Source organism: Semicossyphus pulcher, unplaced genomic scaffold (genome assembly GCF_022749685.1).
Source record: "Semicossyphus pulcher isolate SPU_LCO1_2020_fin unplaced genomic scaffold, fSemPul1.0.p SCAF_16, whole genome shotgun sequence".
NCBI classification, from domain to species: Eukaryota; Metazoa; Chordata; class Actinopteri; order Labriformes; family Labridae; genus Semicossyphus; species Semicossyphus pulcher.
In genome coordinates, this window is record NW_027211670.1 from 9,733,425 (window position 1) to 9,751,557 (window position 18,133).

General features: G+C 41.1%; 1 protein-coding gene across 1 annotated transcript; it reads right to left on the minus strand.

Annotated features, from left to right (window-relative positions):
• Positions 1-3,959: 3,959 nt before the first annotated feature.
• On the minus strand, positions 3,960-7,642 carry LOC138593954 (NADPH oxidase organizer 1-like). The gene is made up of 8 exons (XM_069665039.1): positions 7,496-7,642; positions 7,305-7,385; positions 7,138-7,210; positions 6,755-6,935; positions 6,469-6,659; positions 6,272-6,379; positions 5,792-5,909; positions 3,960-5,388 (listed from the first exon to the last, which is right to left on the minus strand). The coding sequence occupies exons 1-8, from the start codon at positions 7,568-7,570 to the stop codon at positions 4,779-4,781; spliced, it is 1,437 nt and encodes a 478-aa protein (XP_069521140.1). The 5' UTR covers positions 7,571-7,642; the 3' UTR covers positions 3,960-4,778.
• Between the last annotated feature and the right edge of the window lie 10,491 nt (positions 7,643-18,133).

Below are 18,133 nucleotides of genomic sequence, written 5' to 3' on the forward strand. Positions count from 1 at the left end.
AATGTGTTGGACTTGACTGAGGTCATCTTAAGTGATTACCTGTTGTGGTGGTTCACGTGAGAACAAGTTGCTCCACTCGATAAGGTGACCTAACAGCCAGGCCCACTCTTTAGTTACCTTATTGTTTGCTTGTCTGACTCAATCTGTAATTATCAGAACGAATATTTGTGTAACTTTGTTGCATTGTTTCAGGTGATTAATTACATAGTACAGTCATATGCAGAATAACAGTAGTATCATTTTAATGGGTGTGCATGTGTAACTACATATTAATGTGGGTGTGGGTGTTGAGGACATTACAACAATACTAGGTCAAATTGTTTTGACTTTAACGATACAATGTAACTTAAATGTGAAAGTAGGTTATAAGATGATGTTCTCCTGAGTGGATCTGTGAATCTAGACAGGAAGAGAACTGGAAATACTGAAGTATCTTCTATCTTATAAAGACCTATACCACAGGACAAACATCAAACTCTCAATTTTTATGTTGGTTGACGTTTCTTTCCTGTCCTAGTTTAACACACTTACAATGTTACAATTTCATTTAGCAGATGCTTTTGTCCAAAGTGACGTACATCTAAGAGTTAATACAACACAAGCAACGATCAAAACAGGAGGGAACAGCTTCAAGTGCGATCGGACACTGGTGCTGACAGGCAGTGTACAGGTCGTTTATTTGTGTTTTGTTTCCTTGTTAGTTTGTTTTTATAATAATCATCATCAGCAACATCAATATATACTGTATATATAATAACTTATTCACACACTGATGGCAAAGGCCCAAGTGCCTAAGTGCCAATCTCTGAACAGTAGCTATGTACATTCATACCTGATGGCTATGCCTTCGAGGGCAATTTGGGGTTCAGAGTCTTGCCCACAGACACTTCGACATGTGACTGTAGGAGTCAGGGATTGAACCCCTAACCTTCAGATCGAAGGATAACCGACTCTACCACTGAGCCACAGCCCCTGGACTGGACTGTGGATTGTAGTCCAGACAAAAAGCCATATGGACATTTTCAACTGGCTTCTACAGGAAGCAACCTATGTCCATAAGCAGGACAAACATTTTGGGTGCAGGTTTAGCTCGGCAAATTCCTCGCTCCGTCTGCCCGAGGTTGGACTCCAGCCCTCTGGTTGGAGAGAACCGCCGGTAAACCGCCTGGTGCCAGTTGTCACAGAGAAGCTGAACATGTTATCTCCTACAGGAGACTGCAATGAGTGGGTGCAGCTTCTATACTGAGGTCCAGGTCTTTCATTGCTGAGGCCCAGTCTTCAGGCGAGAGTTTCTAAGACTGCTCGATTGTTTGAGGGAAACTTGTGAAGCCTGTGGTTAGACTGATTGAGTACAGCCATTTGTGTAGCCATTTATTTAAGTCGATGGCTTCAGCGCTGGGTGGTACAGAATTAAGGCAGTCATCAACGAAGAAAGTTGACAGTGTGGACTCGATGTTTTTGTGTGTGTTCTTGCACTGTTGGGAGAAAAAATAAACCCTCATTCTGTAGTTTATCTTTTGACTCATCATTGTCCTTGAACCACAGGAATCTCAATTACTTCCTGGGATCCTCTTGCAACAGGAAGCGGTAAGACATCTGCTGTAAACCTGCCAAGACACTCATTCTTTCCTTCCAGAACTGCATCAAAACTCCAAGAAGTGAATTATTAAGGCCCGGGCCCCTGAGGACCACATCCCTGAGAGAAATGTTGGGGACTTAAATCAAACACCACCCTGATCTGGCCTTGTGGATGAGACACCCCAAAAACTGGCAGGTACCAGAATTGCTAATGTGCTCCCAGAGATGGTGCTACCTTGGCACGGTTGTTCTCAAATATCTTTCTTGGAATAAGTGTACATATTATTGTTGGTTGTCAGGCCTCATCTTGAGATTTTGTTGGAGTCACTGCTTGCTCACAGTTGTTAGGTAATCATCAACTTGGTTGGGAGCAGGGCCAACCAACTTGTGAACTAAATGTGACTCATTCCTGCAGACTTCTCTGTCCATCAGTTTCAAGAAGATCTCATCTTTGATTCAAGATGACAGCTTGTTGTCAAGTTTGGAGAAACTGAATACAGTCACCCAGTCTTGCTCTAGGCGTACTGTGAAGGTAGCATTGGGAGGGGCAATTGACTTATTCTCACACCTTGTGCACTCTGGTTTGATTATATCTATGCCAGGCAGCAGGAGGATCGCAGCAGTGGGGTCAACCTCCACTGTGCTCTGCTACTTTGACAAGATGCAGCTGATGTAGAGCTGCATTGGTGTTGGGATTTCAGACCTACTGTTAAGTACATCATCCCACTCATTGAGTGGTGGGAGAGGAGTTGTGACTTCTCCATTGAGCAACTCCACCACAAACTCCTCCGCCCAGATGTTTCCATTGGCCTGAACACGCTCTCAGATGGTAAGAATATGGTTCATACTGCTAGGAGTTAGTTCCTTTGGTTGTCCAAGATGACGTAGGCTTTGCTAGCTTTGTTCGGTTGACCTTTGCGATATACCTTTCCAAGGCAAATCTTAGAACATGTCCTGTGCCACAAACTTCAGTGCAGTTTACATTGACGACTGCTTCGACATGTTTGCTTTCTTCTCCTTCCCCACGGGTGTGGGGGGAAGTTTAGGGAGCCATGAGTTGAGGTGCAGGGCCAGGGCTGAAAGCAAAGTCATGATAGATGCTATTACAATGAACACACGTAACTACTGTCAATTGTCCTTTCATGGAGAAAGGTCTGTCTTTTGTCCAGACATTTGGCTCTGAAGGCTTTAGATTGAACTGAAATAGGGTTCCTTGTGCCAACAGAGAAAGGCTTCTCAGGCTTTACAGGTGAGCCACTAGCACTTGGGAAAGTGAAGCTGGGATCATTTCTCTTCCGAGCCTTGTAGTATATGAACCTGGTTTAGAACTAAAATGGTTGGGATGGTATCAATTAAAAAAATGTATCTGTGCAGTAATTAAGCATGTCACAATAATGTAGTGCAGGCCCTAAACTGTAAACTGAAGCCCTGCCATCTGAAAATATTCATTTCATTTGTCACTGAATGGTGAGCTACAAATTGCTTTGCAGTCCCTATCAAAGTTAGCAGTTAGCATAGCCAGCATGCCCCATTTTTATACAAGGCTGCGAGTGCATTGCTAAATGGTGACGTTGTGGTGTTAGCTAATGCCATATTGTCACCAAGCCAAACAACCCGCCTGCAATCAACACCGGCTGCCATAAATATATCAACAACATCCAACGCTATGCTTCTGAAGCCAAGCGGTTGTCAACACATGCTTCCGTCATTACTTGGCCTGCGATCAATGATAACACTGGATCGAAAGTTTGGGAAACATGAATGAAAACACTGACAGTTGCAAAGCTAAATGACAGGGTTACATGGCTGTAGGGGATTCGGTTTACAATTGTTTTATTCTTGTATATTGCTTTCTAGATATCCTGCATTTGCTTTGTCTGTCGTAGCACTTGGTGACATCCATTTATAATGGTGCTATATAAATAGTTATTATAATTATCACTTGTGGTGAAGGGAATCTGCACCCTTGCAGTCAGGGCCCCAAGGCTGTTGAATCTGTTTTGGAGAACTACTTTCATATCCCCCTTTTTTATGTATAATGTGTTTGTTTCCCTTTGTTCATGTATTCTTATTGTATGACCGATTGGTGTTTTTTATTTCGTAAATCTGTGGTACTTTTCTTTGAGCAGCTTTGTAACCTTCATAAGAAAGACGGCATAAATTAATCTTATTATTTGTATCATTATTACCTTCGGTCACTTATCCCCATGAATTATAACAAAAAAGCTAAATGTGTAGCAATCCTGTTAGCATGCTTTTGCATTCATTTTTCAAAATGAATTGCTTATGTTCTGTGAATCATATTTCTAAAACATGATCTATTTTTTAGGTAGGAATACCTTAAAATTAATACCCAAGAACATCTTGTCACTTTGGTGCAATTTTATTGATGTATTTTATGTGAAACTTACAAACTCATGTATGTGAACAGATAAAATGCAGTAAACTGTACATGAAGGAAACATTTACACTCATAAAATAAACAAACCAAAGTGGAAGGCTGTAATTAAATAAAACAAGTTCTGACAGGACACTCCTCAGTCATCCCGCTCTGTTTGCCGACAGCTTGTTTCCACACCCTTCATCAGTTTACTGCTGTGTCCTCGGCTAGTGTTTACAACAGATTGACCTATGCCACCAGTTTGTTTCATGAGAAACTGATTACATCAAGTACTTTAAGTTGGTAAAATATAAATAAGGTTGGATATTGCAAATAAAAGACACATGATTATCTTTTCGATCTCTAACCGTACAATTCATCATAGAGAAAACAAAGACACATAAAATAGTTTAGTAAATAGTAAATATTTAACATCTTATACTCCTCTATCCACTTCAATTTCTCCTTTAGTGACTTTAAGGAAATATAAAGTATTTATACTATTGTGTGACCATGTCACATACATATTTCTTATACCTGCTCTCCCTCACGCTTCATTGAAGCTACATGATTCTAATACTGAGTGAAATATTCAAACCGAAAATATCTTTTTGATCAGATGCAAAATGTTAAGACATCAATTTTTGGAATTCAGCAAACATCTCTCCTGTCATCACCGCTTCCTCTTAATAATGGTACGGTATGACAAGAATTAAAAACAGAGATGTTAACTTTGCTAGACAACACATTTGATTGACAGACCTACAGGAAGGTTGAAGACATGAATCATCATACATGTTTGTTTTCTAGCATTTTGGCCCTAGCGGCTGTGGATGGGCGTTGGCTGGATCTGAAGCCGGGTTTTGGTTGCCAGGGCTGCTTTTCGTGTCATGGTGGTGCAGCGGGTCAGGATCTCCTCGGTTTTGGGCCTGGGTGGCACCCTGGGAGCGTTTGAGGACGTCTCGACGCCACTTGAGGCGGCAGAGCTGGAGCTTTTGGTGCTAGCTTTGTAGCTGTGGCGGTCGGGCAGGCTGAGATCGTCAGCCACACTTGAGGACGACTCGCTGTCTGAGGAGAAGCCGGAGAAGCTGAGCTCGGTGCTGGTGTTGCTCACTCTGCGTTGGCGACCCTTTGAGGCGGAGGCGTCCTGGTTCGTCTGCGTCCAGGTCTCGGAGAGAACATCCAGAGATCTGGCCTTGTGGAGGCGCCCGGGCAGGCTGGGCTCTGCTCTGGATGGGCCTGCAGAATCCCGCTGCGGGCTGCTTTCTTCACTGATGCTGGGGGTAGGGGAGGTCCGGGGTTCACTGCTGGGTGCAGAGAGGTTCAGGGTGGAGCTGTGCAGCTTCCTCTGCAGGCTGTAGAGGCCGGCACGAGGGTTGTTGTATGGTTGCAGGTACATGGTGGGGATGTAACCTCCCTTGCCATTGAATCTAAAATAGAATTATAAGGAAAATGAAACGTAAGTCAACCTGTCAATCATAAATCAACATCACACAAATTAAGATAACAACCTAGATCAAGAAATTATTTGACGTTTATTCTTATTGCGCTGAGATTTGAGTGACGTTTCCTTTTTTTGTTCATATATTTTTCATTGCTATATTTATTTTTCAGTCTTTTATATCCTGTATCTTTTTTTATTAGATATGTCAGCTTATATCCGTACCAAATTATTTGTGCATTCTCATGCCGGTTCAGCTGAAACCCTAGCACTTGTTTGCGACGTGTTTACATGTAAAAACGAAGAATGGGGCATTGATACATGCCTCAAAACATCCTGTGTTCCTGATTCCCTCTCTATTGTTTTGCAGCAGACAGATAAGACAGGCGTACCTGACGAGCCACCAGCCGTCGTCAGACTTCCTCAGCACTTCGACCACAGAGCCGATGGGCACAGACACCTCGTCGTCCGTCTTTGCCGTGTAACTCCTCACGGCACAGTACAGGGCACCTTAAGGTGACAGACAAGAAAACAAGCTCAAATAACAGAAATGGCTCCACTGTGGTGTTTAAAAAATGAGGCCAAACAAGGACAAAAACACAGGTTGACTTTATAAGGTTAAAGAGCTCTCCCTAGTGGTGGTTGTTTGTAACAGCTAGGCTGAACAGTCATTTTCCAAGTATGCAGATTTGGCTCCATTAACTGGCACAATTAATAAATCATCTCACAAAGTCTGGTTTGTAGGAGTACAGTTATGTAACCCATCTTATTACTGTAATTGAAGACTGTTCTTTCTGCGTGACAAACAAGTACTCTCTGTTCACATGTGTTCTTGCTCATTTAAATTCATATGTAACTGAAAGATGTCACACCTCCTAACTGGAATCCAGCGTCTTCATCTTCCTCTCCTCCACACAACTCCAGGTAGGGAGCAGGAAACCAAGCCAGGCGCTTCTCCTCATTCTCCACCAGCCACCAACCTGCAGACCACATAAAATGTACTTTTAGTGAGACAGAAAGGAGTGTGAAAGGTTTAAATTAAAGACTGAATGAAAGCTAAAGCACTGACCTGCAGGGTCTTTGATCAGAACATCCAGCTTCTCATCCACAGCCACCTTAAATGGCATATTCTTGGCATCTTTTGTCTCATAAGCAGCCACGCAGCAGTACGTCTGTGTGACCAAAGGGTGGGTGACATTTCCCGCAGGCTGGCGGTTACCCCCGTCTCCATCAGACCCATCGGACAGCAGGATCATGACGCTGCTCGAAAAAGAAGTTACGTTAAAAAAAATCCTTTCATGTTTTATATGAATTTCATGTGTAATTTGGAGCCAACGGTGGCATGCCAAAGCTACCTGTTCTTGGTGAAGTCTTGCTGCAGGTCGTGGTCTTTGGGCATGAAGAACTGAGTGAGCTCCGAGCTCTGAGTCACAATTTGGTCGCACTTCAGCAGCTCCTCGCAGTAGCTCTCCAGGAACTTCATGCGCTGGACGGAGCGCTTGGACCCTTTCTGCTGGAGGCTTCTCCGAGCCTTCCCTGGAGAGAGGAGAGGAAACGGTTTCAGTGTTAATGGTTAAAAAAAGATCACCTATTTCTGAAGCATCCTTTTCCTGAATACTGTTTGCAGGGATATTAAGCTGTTTTAGTTGTCTTTTACTCACGTACTGGCTGCTAATACTACAAACTGTCACATTTGCTCTAAGGAGACAATTTAAAAGAACAGTGGAAATAATCTTACAATTAAATTTGGGGATCACTCTGTCGTTTCTCCGGAAAGGGTTCACATGAGGAAACCTTTTCTTTAGCTGCCTCTGTTTAAAAGAAAAACAAACATTTTTAATAAATTATTATTGTTACAAAAATGTAAACAAGACACCATATACACGTTTTGTCTCTGAGACTTACGTGAAATTTCTTAAAATCGTTGAAGGACCTGTAGATGATCACTTCAGTCTCGTCGGACCACAACACCGATATCATGAACATCTGTGGAGAGGATCAAATACAAGATCAGACACCAGCAACGGACTTAAATATAGCAGCCAAAAAATATAGACAAAAACAAAAATAAAAGGATTCTGCAGGTTTAAACTCACCTTGAGTTTTGGTGTGTCTCTCAGCACGGATCCAATGATCCGCGCACTGATGACAAAGCGTTGCTCGCCGACCATCGTTGCCTCTTTGACTCTTTGAGTTTCTGCTCGCGGGATGCTAAGCTAGATGCTTGCTCGACCTTCAGTGTCCGGCTGAACTGTCTCTACTGCTCTGACTCGGCTGCGGTTAATATACGTTTCACATCACACTTGGGGGCGGAGTCACGAGAGAACAACACCTGTCGGTTTGCGAGCAGCATGTTCACGCGCAGAGGCATGCAGCATCCACGCTCAGGCAGGTGGGGCTGTTTCAGACTGCATAACACACACGAGCATCACTGAGGCACGTAGCCTGGAAAATCCTGGCATCAGTCAGAAAAACAATTCCTACACAGGCTGTGACCCTGAAGAACGTGTACCAGTAAATTCCAGAATTACAACTTCTGGCTAACTTCATATAAAATGCCATCAGCCTGTATGCTACATGAAGGTTTTTTATTGACTACTAGCTTACAATTAATGACTTATAATTCCCCAGATTCATAATGCATTGAAGTGGCTATAAGTATATTTTACAATTATTCATCAATCAAATATAATTTTTTATTGCCAATGTGTGAAGGGATAGTAGAGGATTTCTTTTTATGTAAAGCACTCGGGACTGTTTTTCCGGGAAACAAGAGGATGTGACGTATCTGCACGTTCGCGAGTACCTCTGCCAAGAGCTCATTTGATGCCGCTACAGTCAACAGTGTGCAACACGAGACAACACAAGCTGTGAAATGGAGATGCAAAATGCCAACAAAAGAACGGCACCCACAACAACACCAGCACAAAGTACACACAAGAATAACAAACAAAAATAAGTTTTATCTAGTATCTAGTGTATTTATGTTAGAGCTAGTTGGCTAACCTTAGCATGCTCGCTAACATTATGACTACCAAAACACTATCTGAGTGTGTATGTCAGTTATCTAGCTAGACAAATAACGTCCCCAGCTAACATGTAAAACGGTGTTGATTTAGTTAATTATATAGCAGAACAAAGCAAATGTGATTAATTACCAATTGTTTTCGATAAGCCAATATCATTGCATTGCCTGCCTGGGCTAAGGTAAGACAAAATCAGCAAAGAGATCAATGGTACCACTTTGTCCACAGGGGGCGCCAAAATCAACACAAACTGAAAGTTCCTCACAGCAGCTTTAACTTAAAACCAACAAATTGTCTTTTAGTGTTATGTAGTTACTGACAGCAGTTATGGCATATTGCATATTGAATATTATTAATACACCGTGCAATGATGTTAAATTTAGTGGTAAATCATTTAAACATTCAAGAAATCCAATTTGCCTGCACTTAGCAGTTAGGGTGGATGTGACTCAGTGGTAGAGTCGGTTGTCTTTCAATCGAAAGGTCGGCGGTTCGATCCCCAGCTACATGTCGAAGTGTCCTTGGGCAAGACACTGAACCCCACATGTGATATCTGATTGACAGTGTGGCACTTTACGAAGCAGCCTCTGCCATCACTGTATGAATGTGTGTGTGAATGGGTGAATGTAATAAGAAGTGTAAAAGTAGCTTTGAGTGGTCGCAAAGACTAGAAAAGCGCTTTATAAGTACAGTCTATTTACCATTGTTACATTAATGATATCTGCAGTTTGAATTGGTGGGCTCCTTGAGAAATTTAGTTGGTACATAGTGCTAGCTACATCTTTTTGTTTGACTTAAAGTCCTTAAGAGACGCATTTTGAGACAAGAAATTAATTAATAGACCATTTGGAACTTATTCTCTTTGTTGCCAAGAGTAAGATCATAAGATTGATACCACGCTTATGTCTGCATGCTAATGTTAAATATTAGGCTAATACAGCAGATGCGGGAGTTAGCTTAACCTAGCACAAAGCCTGGAAGCAGGGGGTAATTAGTTTGCCAGGCTCTGTCTAAAGGTAACAAAATCCACCTTATGTTCATACAGAAAGCCAAGCAAATATCTGCCGTGTGCTCATTAGTGTAACCCCAAACATCCACTGTACAGATGTTAGCGTTAAGCTAGCTCTTCATCCAGACAGCCTCTGGAGTCACCAGAAAGTCAAGTTCTGCTTCAATTTCCCCTTCAAGTCTGTCTAATTTTATTTATGAATGTGTCTTCACCTCAGTTTGCACAACACCATATGAATTTACAGCCATTCAGGTATTTTAATGTCCTCTAAAACTTGCATAGCATTCTATTTGAAATAACGTCATGGTCAAGATTACTTATTCAAAAGGGTTGCGTGTCAGACTCATGGAGCCAACAAGTCTACCAGGAAATAACTGCTCCTGGTCAGAAGGTAGTCCAGCACATAAGCCCTCCTAAAGCAATAATGTTGCTTTTTATACTTTAATTGTTGAATGACATATATACAAGATAGGAAATGTTTATGAGATGGCTTTACAGGTGGTGGAAATGAGCTGTTTCCCTATTTCCAATCTTTATGCAAAGCTAAGCTAACCGTCTCCTAGTTGTAGCTTAATTTTAGAGTTATATTCATCTCCTCAAGCAACTCCTGGCAGGTAAGCCAAGTGAATTTCTCGAAATGTCAACAATTCCTTTGATATAAGCTGATTCATGCTGGCGGTATATTTCCCATAAATAATTTACATGTTTTAACTTCACTCACTTTTGACACACATCATTTGAAAACAAAGCCAGCCGAGCAAATTAATTATTATTTCCCAAGCTAAAGTCTTTCCTCAATCACTTCCCAGTATCCCTATCCTAAAACTCTCATAATAAAAGCGTATTTGCACGTGCAATCACTTCACACTTGTCAACTGGCAGTAATATCCCTTATCAGGAAGTAGTGTGGAGAGCTTTGTGTGTATGTGAGACTTAATAGGAAAGGGCGTGCGTCTGTGTGCGCGCGGGGGGGGGGAACAGGTGTTTCTTCAAAGTGAGGAGTGCATGAGAGAGCCGGGAGTCGGAGGGGGTTATCCCAACCACTCATCAGATTAACCCGGGTGAGGGGTACTCATCTGATGTGATGCCAGGATTTTACCACACAAGCACACACTTCAACACACATGGGCGTTGTGGTGTGAAAGGTCAGGACTGTCCAGCTTTGTGTGTGACCTGAGAAGATGTTGACAACTGGGTTTAAATCCACGTGAGGTTTCCCTCACGTGGATTTAAACACCCTCTTTACTTTTAAGAGTGGAATTAAAATGTTCCTTTGATTAAACTTATAGTTAGGACTGGCTCAGGTTTGGACAAGCCCCTAGTTCTGCTGCTATAGGCTTAGGATGTTTTGTACTTCCTTGTGTCACAGCTCCTTGGGGATCTTCGTTGTGCAATGGACCGGCTTGACTATTGCTACTATTCCCGGATCTTTAAATTCAGCCAAAATATTGTCACTTTTTTGTCTAAAATTGCATTTACACAAGGTTTAAACAAAAATCTAAAATGTGCACAAAACCCTGTATCAGATTTTTCAAGTAATGATCTAAATTTATTGCATTTTTTTCCTCATTTCGTTGGATTCTTTATAAACCAGTTGTAACAGCGCAGGTCACCTGAGAACAATGAACACTTCATGAGTTGAAGCTGGAACAGAATTGTGTCTGTATTTGCAGTTAAAGGAAACAATACATCCATTTTTTTTTTTTGCTGAATCATTTGTTATTGATCTGAAACTTCTGGTATTTAATCAAGCCAACCATAAAGGCACGGCCCTTTAACTGCAAGACACTGTCCCACAATAGCAGTTAACTTAAACATACAAGCATTTATGCTTCTGTAAAGTGAAGAAATGACAGATTTCATGTTATGTTCACTGTGCAGAAGTCTTCTTTCTAATGCTATCACTTTTCCTTTGGTATTTGAGTGTGCGCATTCCTCCGAGCATCAGCTCAGAGGACTCTAAAGATAATTTGTAGTCACAGAGATAATTAGAGCTTGGTTATGCTTTATCTCTCTGTGCCAATCATTTTCTTGCCAGGTTTACACATCTGCATTATTCATAGGATTTTGCACGTAGCGCGACATGGCATCATTTTTGTTTGGTTTGGCCTGGCTTCACAATCGCTTCTTTGTTCCAGTTGTCAGGAAACTGACAATTGAAGTGTTGCAGAAATTGTCCAGGTGCACGGCTCAGAGCTTTCATTTTCTTCTGCGTATTTACAGGAATATAATTGTTACCGTCTTGCAAAATCTATTTGCAAAAAATAAAACTTGCACATATTACAATAACACACTCCTCTGCATTTTGTAATTGGAAACAGGCTACATCGATGAATCATACAGAGGTGTCATAACTTTTTCCGTTTATGTCGAAAATAGACTCTGATTACAGGCATGTACAAGGAAGCAAAAATTTGTTTGCGTCACATTTTTTGTAATAATGAAGGGATTTGGACACAGGTGAGGACGTGACCAGGAGCACGGCACAGTTTATTGCTTTCAGCACAGCCCAAGGCAAACAATGCTAAAGTCTTCAGAGCTAAAAGGCACTCCTAGAGAAGATGTGATGTATCTCAAGGAAATAGCTAAGACCCAGCTTTGCTCTTACCTATAATAACATAGACTTATATTGAGCCCTCATCCATCGGCTTTTGTTAGTTGTTGACTTTTAGATAAGCATTGCCAATAGTGACAAAAGTGGAAACACTTCCTAGAAGGGAAAGACTCGTAGTTTCTGTATTTCACATCATTATTTAATCTGTGATAAAATAACCATCTTTAAAGTTTGTTGCACAGATGCGCCTCTAGGTGAGGAAATGCTGATAAAATAATATGAGTGTTATCTCAGTTATAGTTTTAGTTAAGAGTTATATTGAGCCATAAAAGATTAGTATGACATACAACTCTACTACAAGGAAGCTGCAGAAGGGATCATGACCCGGATTCTGCAACATAACGGGAAAGCTTTTAATTGGTGGCATTTGGCAAACGATCATTTTTGCGTCACTGAGATGCACAGAAGAAGGTGGAGTCTCTGGAAAATGGTGCACAGTTTCTGAGAAGTTCCTTTGTACTTCTTATCATAAGCATCTTATCATAAACCTTACAGTAGCTGTGATGTTTAATCAGTGTTGGCAAATTGTGCTTGGGATATGGGTATGAGATACCCAAGGTAAGGTTTATGTGCGCATTGGTTTAGGGTTTGGCCTCCAGGGGAAAAGGAAGCTGATGTTTATAATTGCTGCTTTTAAGGGCGCATGATGTCACAAGGAAGACATAGATACCTAATACATGAGTCAGCTCACTTTCAGAGTGCACAGCCCAACATTATGTACTTTGCAGTCTTGCCTTAGTTGCACCACTTGGGAATTCACCTGTTGTGTGGCTTAAATTAAAAAACCAAACTAACATGTTTGAAGTAGGCTAAAAACAAATAAATATATATTTTTTGTCCATCATAATTTTCGTGTTTATATTGCAATAAGTTACATTTTGAAATAATGACATACTATTGGAAAAAAATATGAAATAAAACAATAGTTGACAGCCATGCTAACAGCTCTGTCAGGCTGGAACAAAGGTGCTTTGAGCTCATTTAAGCATTCAGCATGACAACAATCTCACAATCACAATGCTAACATCCTTCATGTTTTTTAGCCGTGACTTTTTGGGGAATTCAGTCCTTTTTGTGGACGATACTTAACATGTTAACCAACTTCCCCAAGCATTGTTAACATGCTAATATTTGCAGATCCATAGGGCTGTAGGCACTGTGGTGCTTTGAACTAGCAGACGTTAGCATGGCAACATTCTCACAATGACAAGGATTACATGATGTTTAACATGTTGACCATTGTCTTTAAGCATAGTTACCATGCTCACATTAGCAGCAATGTAAGGCTGTAGGAACCAAGGTGCTTTGAGCTAAATGCCTTTAGCATGGTAACATTCTCATATTGACAATTCTAACATCCTAACGTTAAAATTCAGGTTTTTTAGCTGTGACTTTTTAGGGAATTCAGTCCTTTTTGTGGGCATGATATTTAACATGTTAACCATCTCCCCCAAGCATTGTTAGTATGCTAATATTTGCAGATCTGTCAGGTTGTAGGCACAGTGGTGTTTTTAGCTAACTGACGTGAGCGTGGAAACATTCTCACAATGACAATGCTAACATGCCGCTGTTAAAATTAAGTGTTTAAGCCTGGACCTCTTGGGGAATTCAGTCCTTTTTTTGTGGACATGATGTTTAACATGTTAACCTTACTTTTAAAGGGATAGTTGGGTTTGTTTGAAGTGCGGTTGTATGAGATACTGAGATATTCCATGGATGCCGGTCAGCACGGCCAGAAGCTAGGCTATATGTCGCTGCAGATAGGGTTACTTTCACATGTATTTTATCTACTTATAAGGACGCCCCACCTAAAAATCAGTAGTGGTATCGATTGTACGCTATATTTCAATAATTCACCGCGTTTCATTTTTCAGTAAGAAAGCCTCTTTCTGTTTTCCTTCATGTGTGAAGTGTTTTACGCCGTATGTCAGATGTTTGTGTCAGAAAGTGCAGCAGCTAACACAGACTGAAATCAAACTTCACTTTTCTGAAAATTACCGTTGGTGCTTGCTTGTCTTTTTTTCCGGACTGTTGAAACAAAGAGTGTCCTGATTACCTTATAGATTACAGCGAGTTCTGCTGAGTGATCATTGTGTTCGTTAGCGGTGGCTAGCTGCGCTAAATGTAAACATCAACACTCGAGCGGCAACAGTGAGACAGTTATACATCTGCACCGATCATTTTTCTGAAGAGGACACACATTTTCTCAATGACAGTGCTAACATGCTGGTGTTAAAAATCCCATTTTCAGCTGTGACGTGTTGTGTTGTCTTATTGTTAGCATGCTAATATTTGCAAATGAACACTAAGCACATTGCTGAATACAGCTGAGACTGTTGGGAATGTTAGCAGGTATCTTAGGCCACAGCGTGAACCAAAGTGACTTGATGATGTCACTGATACAAAGCAGTTTAGGGATTGTACAGAGGGGAACATAAATGTGTGCGTCGTATGTTGTTTTCAATTGTTGAAATATTTCTTACACTTTACTCTGTGAACTTCAAAGTCAGTGTACCTGTCAGCCATCTTAGTTGCATCATCAATAAGGACTACATTTAATGGACACTGACAGCTATTCATTAAGCAAGCTGTGCCACATCTTTTCAACTGTAGTTTCCAAATTACATAACACACCCTTTCTCTTTGTCTGAGAATTATGTTAATGGTACTTCCTGAAAAGAAGCATTTGGATAATTTCCAACATTATTAAATAACCCTGATGTATTAGTTGGCAGGACAGTGGTTGACCTAGAGGAAACGAGTGATCATCAATCAATCAATCAATCAAATGTTATTTGTATAGCGCCAAATCATAACCAGGGTTATCTCGAGACACTTTACAGAAAGAGCAGGTCTTTAAATACAATTTTCACCATGTTTTTTGTGGTCGTCCAACCACTGTTGACGGTAAACGTAGTCAATTAATGGTGCCAGCAGTGTCAGGATGCATTGGACGCCAAAACCTCTCTTAAGAAAATAATACGACTGACTCATCAAGCTGGCCAAACGTATCCTGACCAATGACTATATATAGATGGACGATGCGTCTCCATCTGCTCTCAGTGTACGAAATTGATGCCAAAATAGCCCCTGTGATAGGCGGCGCCATCTTGCAAATGTGACGTCATTGGAGCCGGAGTTGTGCAGTAGAGATCTACGGGTTGAGCTGACGTAGCCACTTCCGCTAACCAAAACACACACTTAACTTACCCGAAAAAACATCAAGGATCTCGCATGTCTGCGTATTTAACGGTAGAACAGCTTCTTGTGTTGGTCCGAAGCTGGTCACAGATATATATTCTGGTGGTTGCCCAAAGACCCAGAACATCGGCAACAAATGCAAGTGCTTTTCACATTTTAACTCAATTTATAGAGATGAGATTTATTTCCCTTTAACATCATGTATCTCGAACGCTTCCTTCATTATTTTCAGGCGCACCTGCTTTCGGTCACAGTCTGACTCAGCCATGAAAAGCCTGATAAGTCTGCTCTGAAATCTCTTGACCTCTGTGCTGTACAAAAGATAAACATGACCTTTCTCTGCTGCCCCTCTCAGGCCACACTGCACTGCTGCCCCACCACTGGTAATGATGGTACAGCAAACTACTACCTTTATGTTCTCACACATCCATAAGTTGTCTTGTCTTTTTTAAAGGTTTTTAATTTCCCATGTCACTGGAAAGTCAACATTCCTGATGAGAAAGATGAGTTATACCGGAAAGTGACATCACTGTAACTGACACACATTCCAGTCCAGTGCAAGTTGCTTTGTGTGGCAGCATACAAGTACATACATGTCATTAGTACTTATGTACTTAGTACAAGTACTTGAACTATTAAATAACCCTGATGTATTAGTTGGCAGGACAGTGGTTGAGACATAAGACATTGTTTGACCTAGAGGAAACGAGTGATCATCCACTTTAGTACAACTATGTGTTATGGGAAGAACTCATTGTAACAATAGGTTATGTAATGTTGAACAAAAAATAAAAGCCAATTTACAGGAATAGGACAGGCAAAAAGTTCCTTGTGACTTACATTATTATGTAAATGCTGGCTTTGTTCACTTGCTGTTTCATCACAGCTGATTTTATCCTCATCGAGCTGTCGTCTGACACAGTTTCCTCGAGTGACTTTTTACAAATGAAAGAGCCAAAGTCACAACTTTTGAACTAACTGGCCGCTAACACTGATGCCAAAATGTTGGTGTTGTAAAGTCAACTTTAGATACAATTTTCACCATGTTTTTTGTGGATGTCCAACCAGTGTTGACGAGAAACGTAGTCAATTAATGGTGCCAGCAGTGTCAGGATGCATTGGACACCAAAAGCTCTCTTAAGAAAATAATACGACTGACTCACCAAGCTGGCCAAACGTATCCTGACCAATGACTATATATAGATGGACGATGCGTCTCCATCTGCTCTCAGTGTACGAAATTGATGCCAAAATAGCCCCTGTGATAGGCGGCGCCATCTTGTCAATCAATCAAATGTTATTTGTATAGCGCCAAATCATAACCAGGGTTATCTCGAGACACTTTACAGAAAGAGCAGGTCTTTAAATACAATTTTCACCATGTTTTTTGTGGTCGTCCAACCACTGTTGACGGTAAACGTAGTCAATTAATGGTGCCAGCAGTGTCAGGATGCATTGGACGCCAAAACCTCTCTTAAGAAAATAATACGACTGACTCACCAAGCTGGCCAAACGTATCCTGACCAATGACTATATATAGATGGACGATGCGTCTCCATCTGCTCTCAGTGTACGAAATTGATGCCAAAATAGCCCCTGTGATAGGCGGCGCCATCTTGCAAATGTGACGTCATTGGAGCCGGAGTTGTGCAGTAGAGATCTACGGGTTGAGCCGACGTAGCCACTTCCGCTAACCAAAACACACACTTAACTTACCCGGAAAAACATCAAGGATCTCGCATGTCGGCGTATTTAACGGTAGAACAGCTTCTTGTGTTGGTCCGAAGCTGGTCACAGATATATATTCTGGTGGTTGCCCAAAGACCCAGTTGTTGACTTTTAGATAAGCATTGCCAATAGTGACAAAAGTGGAAACACTTCCTGGAAGGGAAAGACTCGTAGTTTCTGTATTTCACATCATTATTTAATCTGTGATAAAATAACCATCTTTAAAGTTTGTTGCACAGATGCGCCTCTAGGTGAGGAAATGCTGATAAAATAATATGAGTGTTATCTCAGTTATAGTTTTAGTTAAGAGTTATATTGAGCCATAAAAGATTAGTATGACATACAACTCTACTACAAGGAAGCCGCAGAAGGGATCATGACCCGGATTCTGCAACATAACGGGAAAGCTTTTAATTGGTGGCATTTGGCAAACGATCATTTTTGAGTCACTGAGATGCACAGAAGAAGGTGGAGTCTCTGGAAAATGGTGCACAGTTTCTGAGAAGTTCCTTTGTACTTCTTATCATAAGCATCTTATCATAAACCTTACAGTAGCTGTGATGTTTAATCAGTGTTGGCAAATTGTGCTTGGGATATGGGTATGAGATACCCAAGGTAAGGTTTATGTGCGCATTGGTTTAGGGTTTGGCCTCCAGGGGAAAAGGAAGCTGATGTTTATAATTGCTGCTTTTAAGGGCGCATGATGTCACAAGGAAGACATAGATACCTAATACATGAGTCAGCTCACTTTCAGAGGGCACAGCCCAACATTATGTACTTTGCAGTCTTGCCTTAGTTGCACCACTTGGGAGTTCACCTGTTGTGTGGCTTAAATTAAAAAACCAAACTAACATGTTTGAAGTAGGCTAAAAACAATTTTTTTTTTTTTGTCTATCATAATTTTCGTGTTTATATTGCAATAAGTTACATTTTGAAATAATGACATACTATTGGAAAAAAATATGAAATAAAACAATAGTTGACAGCCATGCTAACAGCTCTGTCAGGCTGGAACAAAGGTGCTTTGAGCTCATTTAAGCATTCAGCATGGCAACAATCTCACAATCACAATGCTAACATCCTTCATGTTTTTTAGCCGTGACTTTTTGGGGAATTCAGTCCTTTTTGTGGACGATATTTAACATGTTAACCAACT

Coding starts and splice junctions, on each gene's coding strand:
- LOC138593954 (XM_069665039.1), bottom strand. CDS start 7,570: ATGGTCGGCGAGCAACGCTTTGTCATCAGTGCGCGGATCATTGGATCC. Junction 7,211..7,304: donor ACGATTTTAAGAAATTTCAC/GTAAGTCTCAGA, acceptor TCTTTTAAACAG/AGGCAGCTAAAGAAAAGGTT. Junction 6,380..6,468: donor TCTGATCAAAGACCCTGCAG/GTCAGTGCTTTA, acceptor TGTGGTCTGCAG/GTTGGTGGCTGGTGGAGAAT.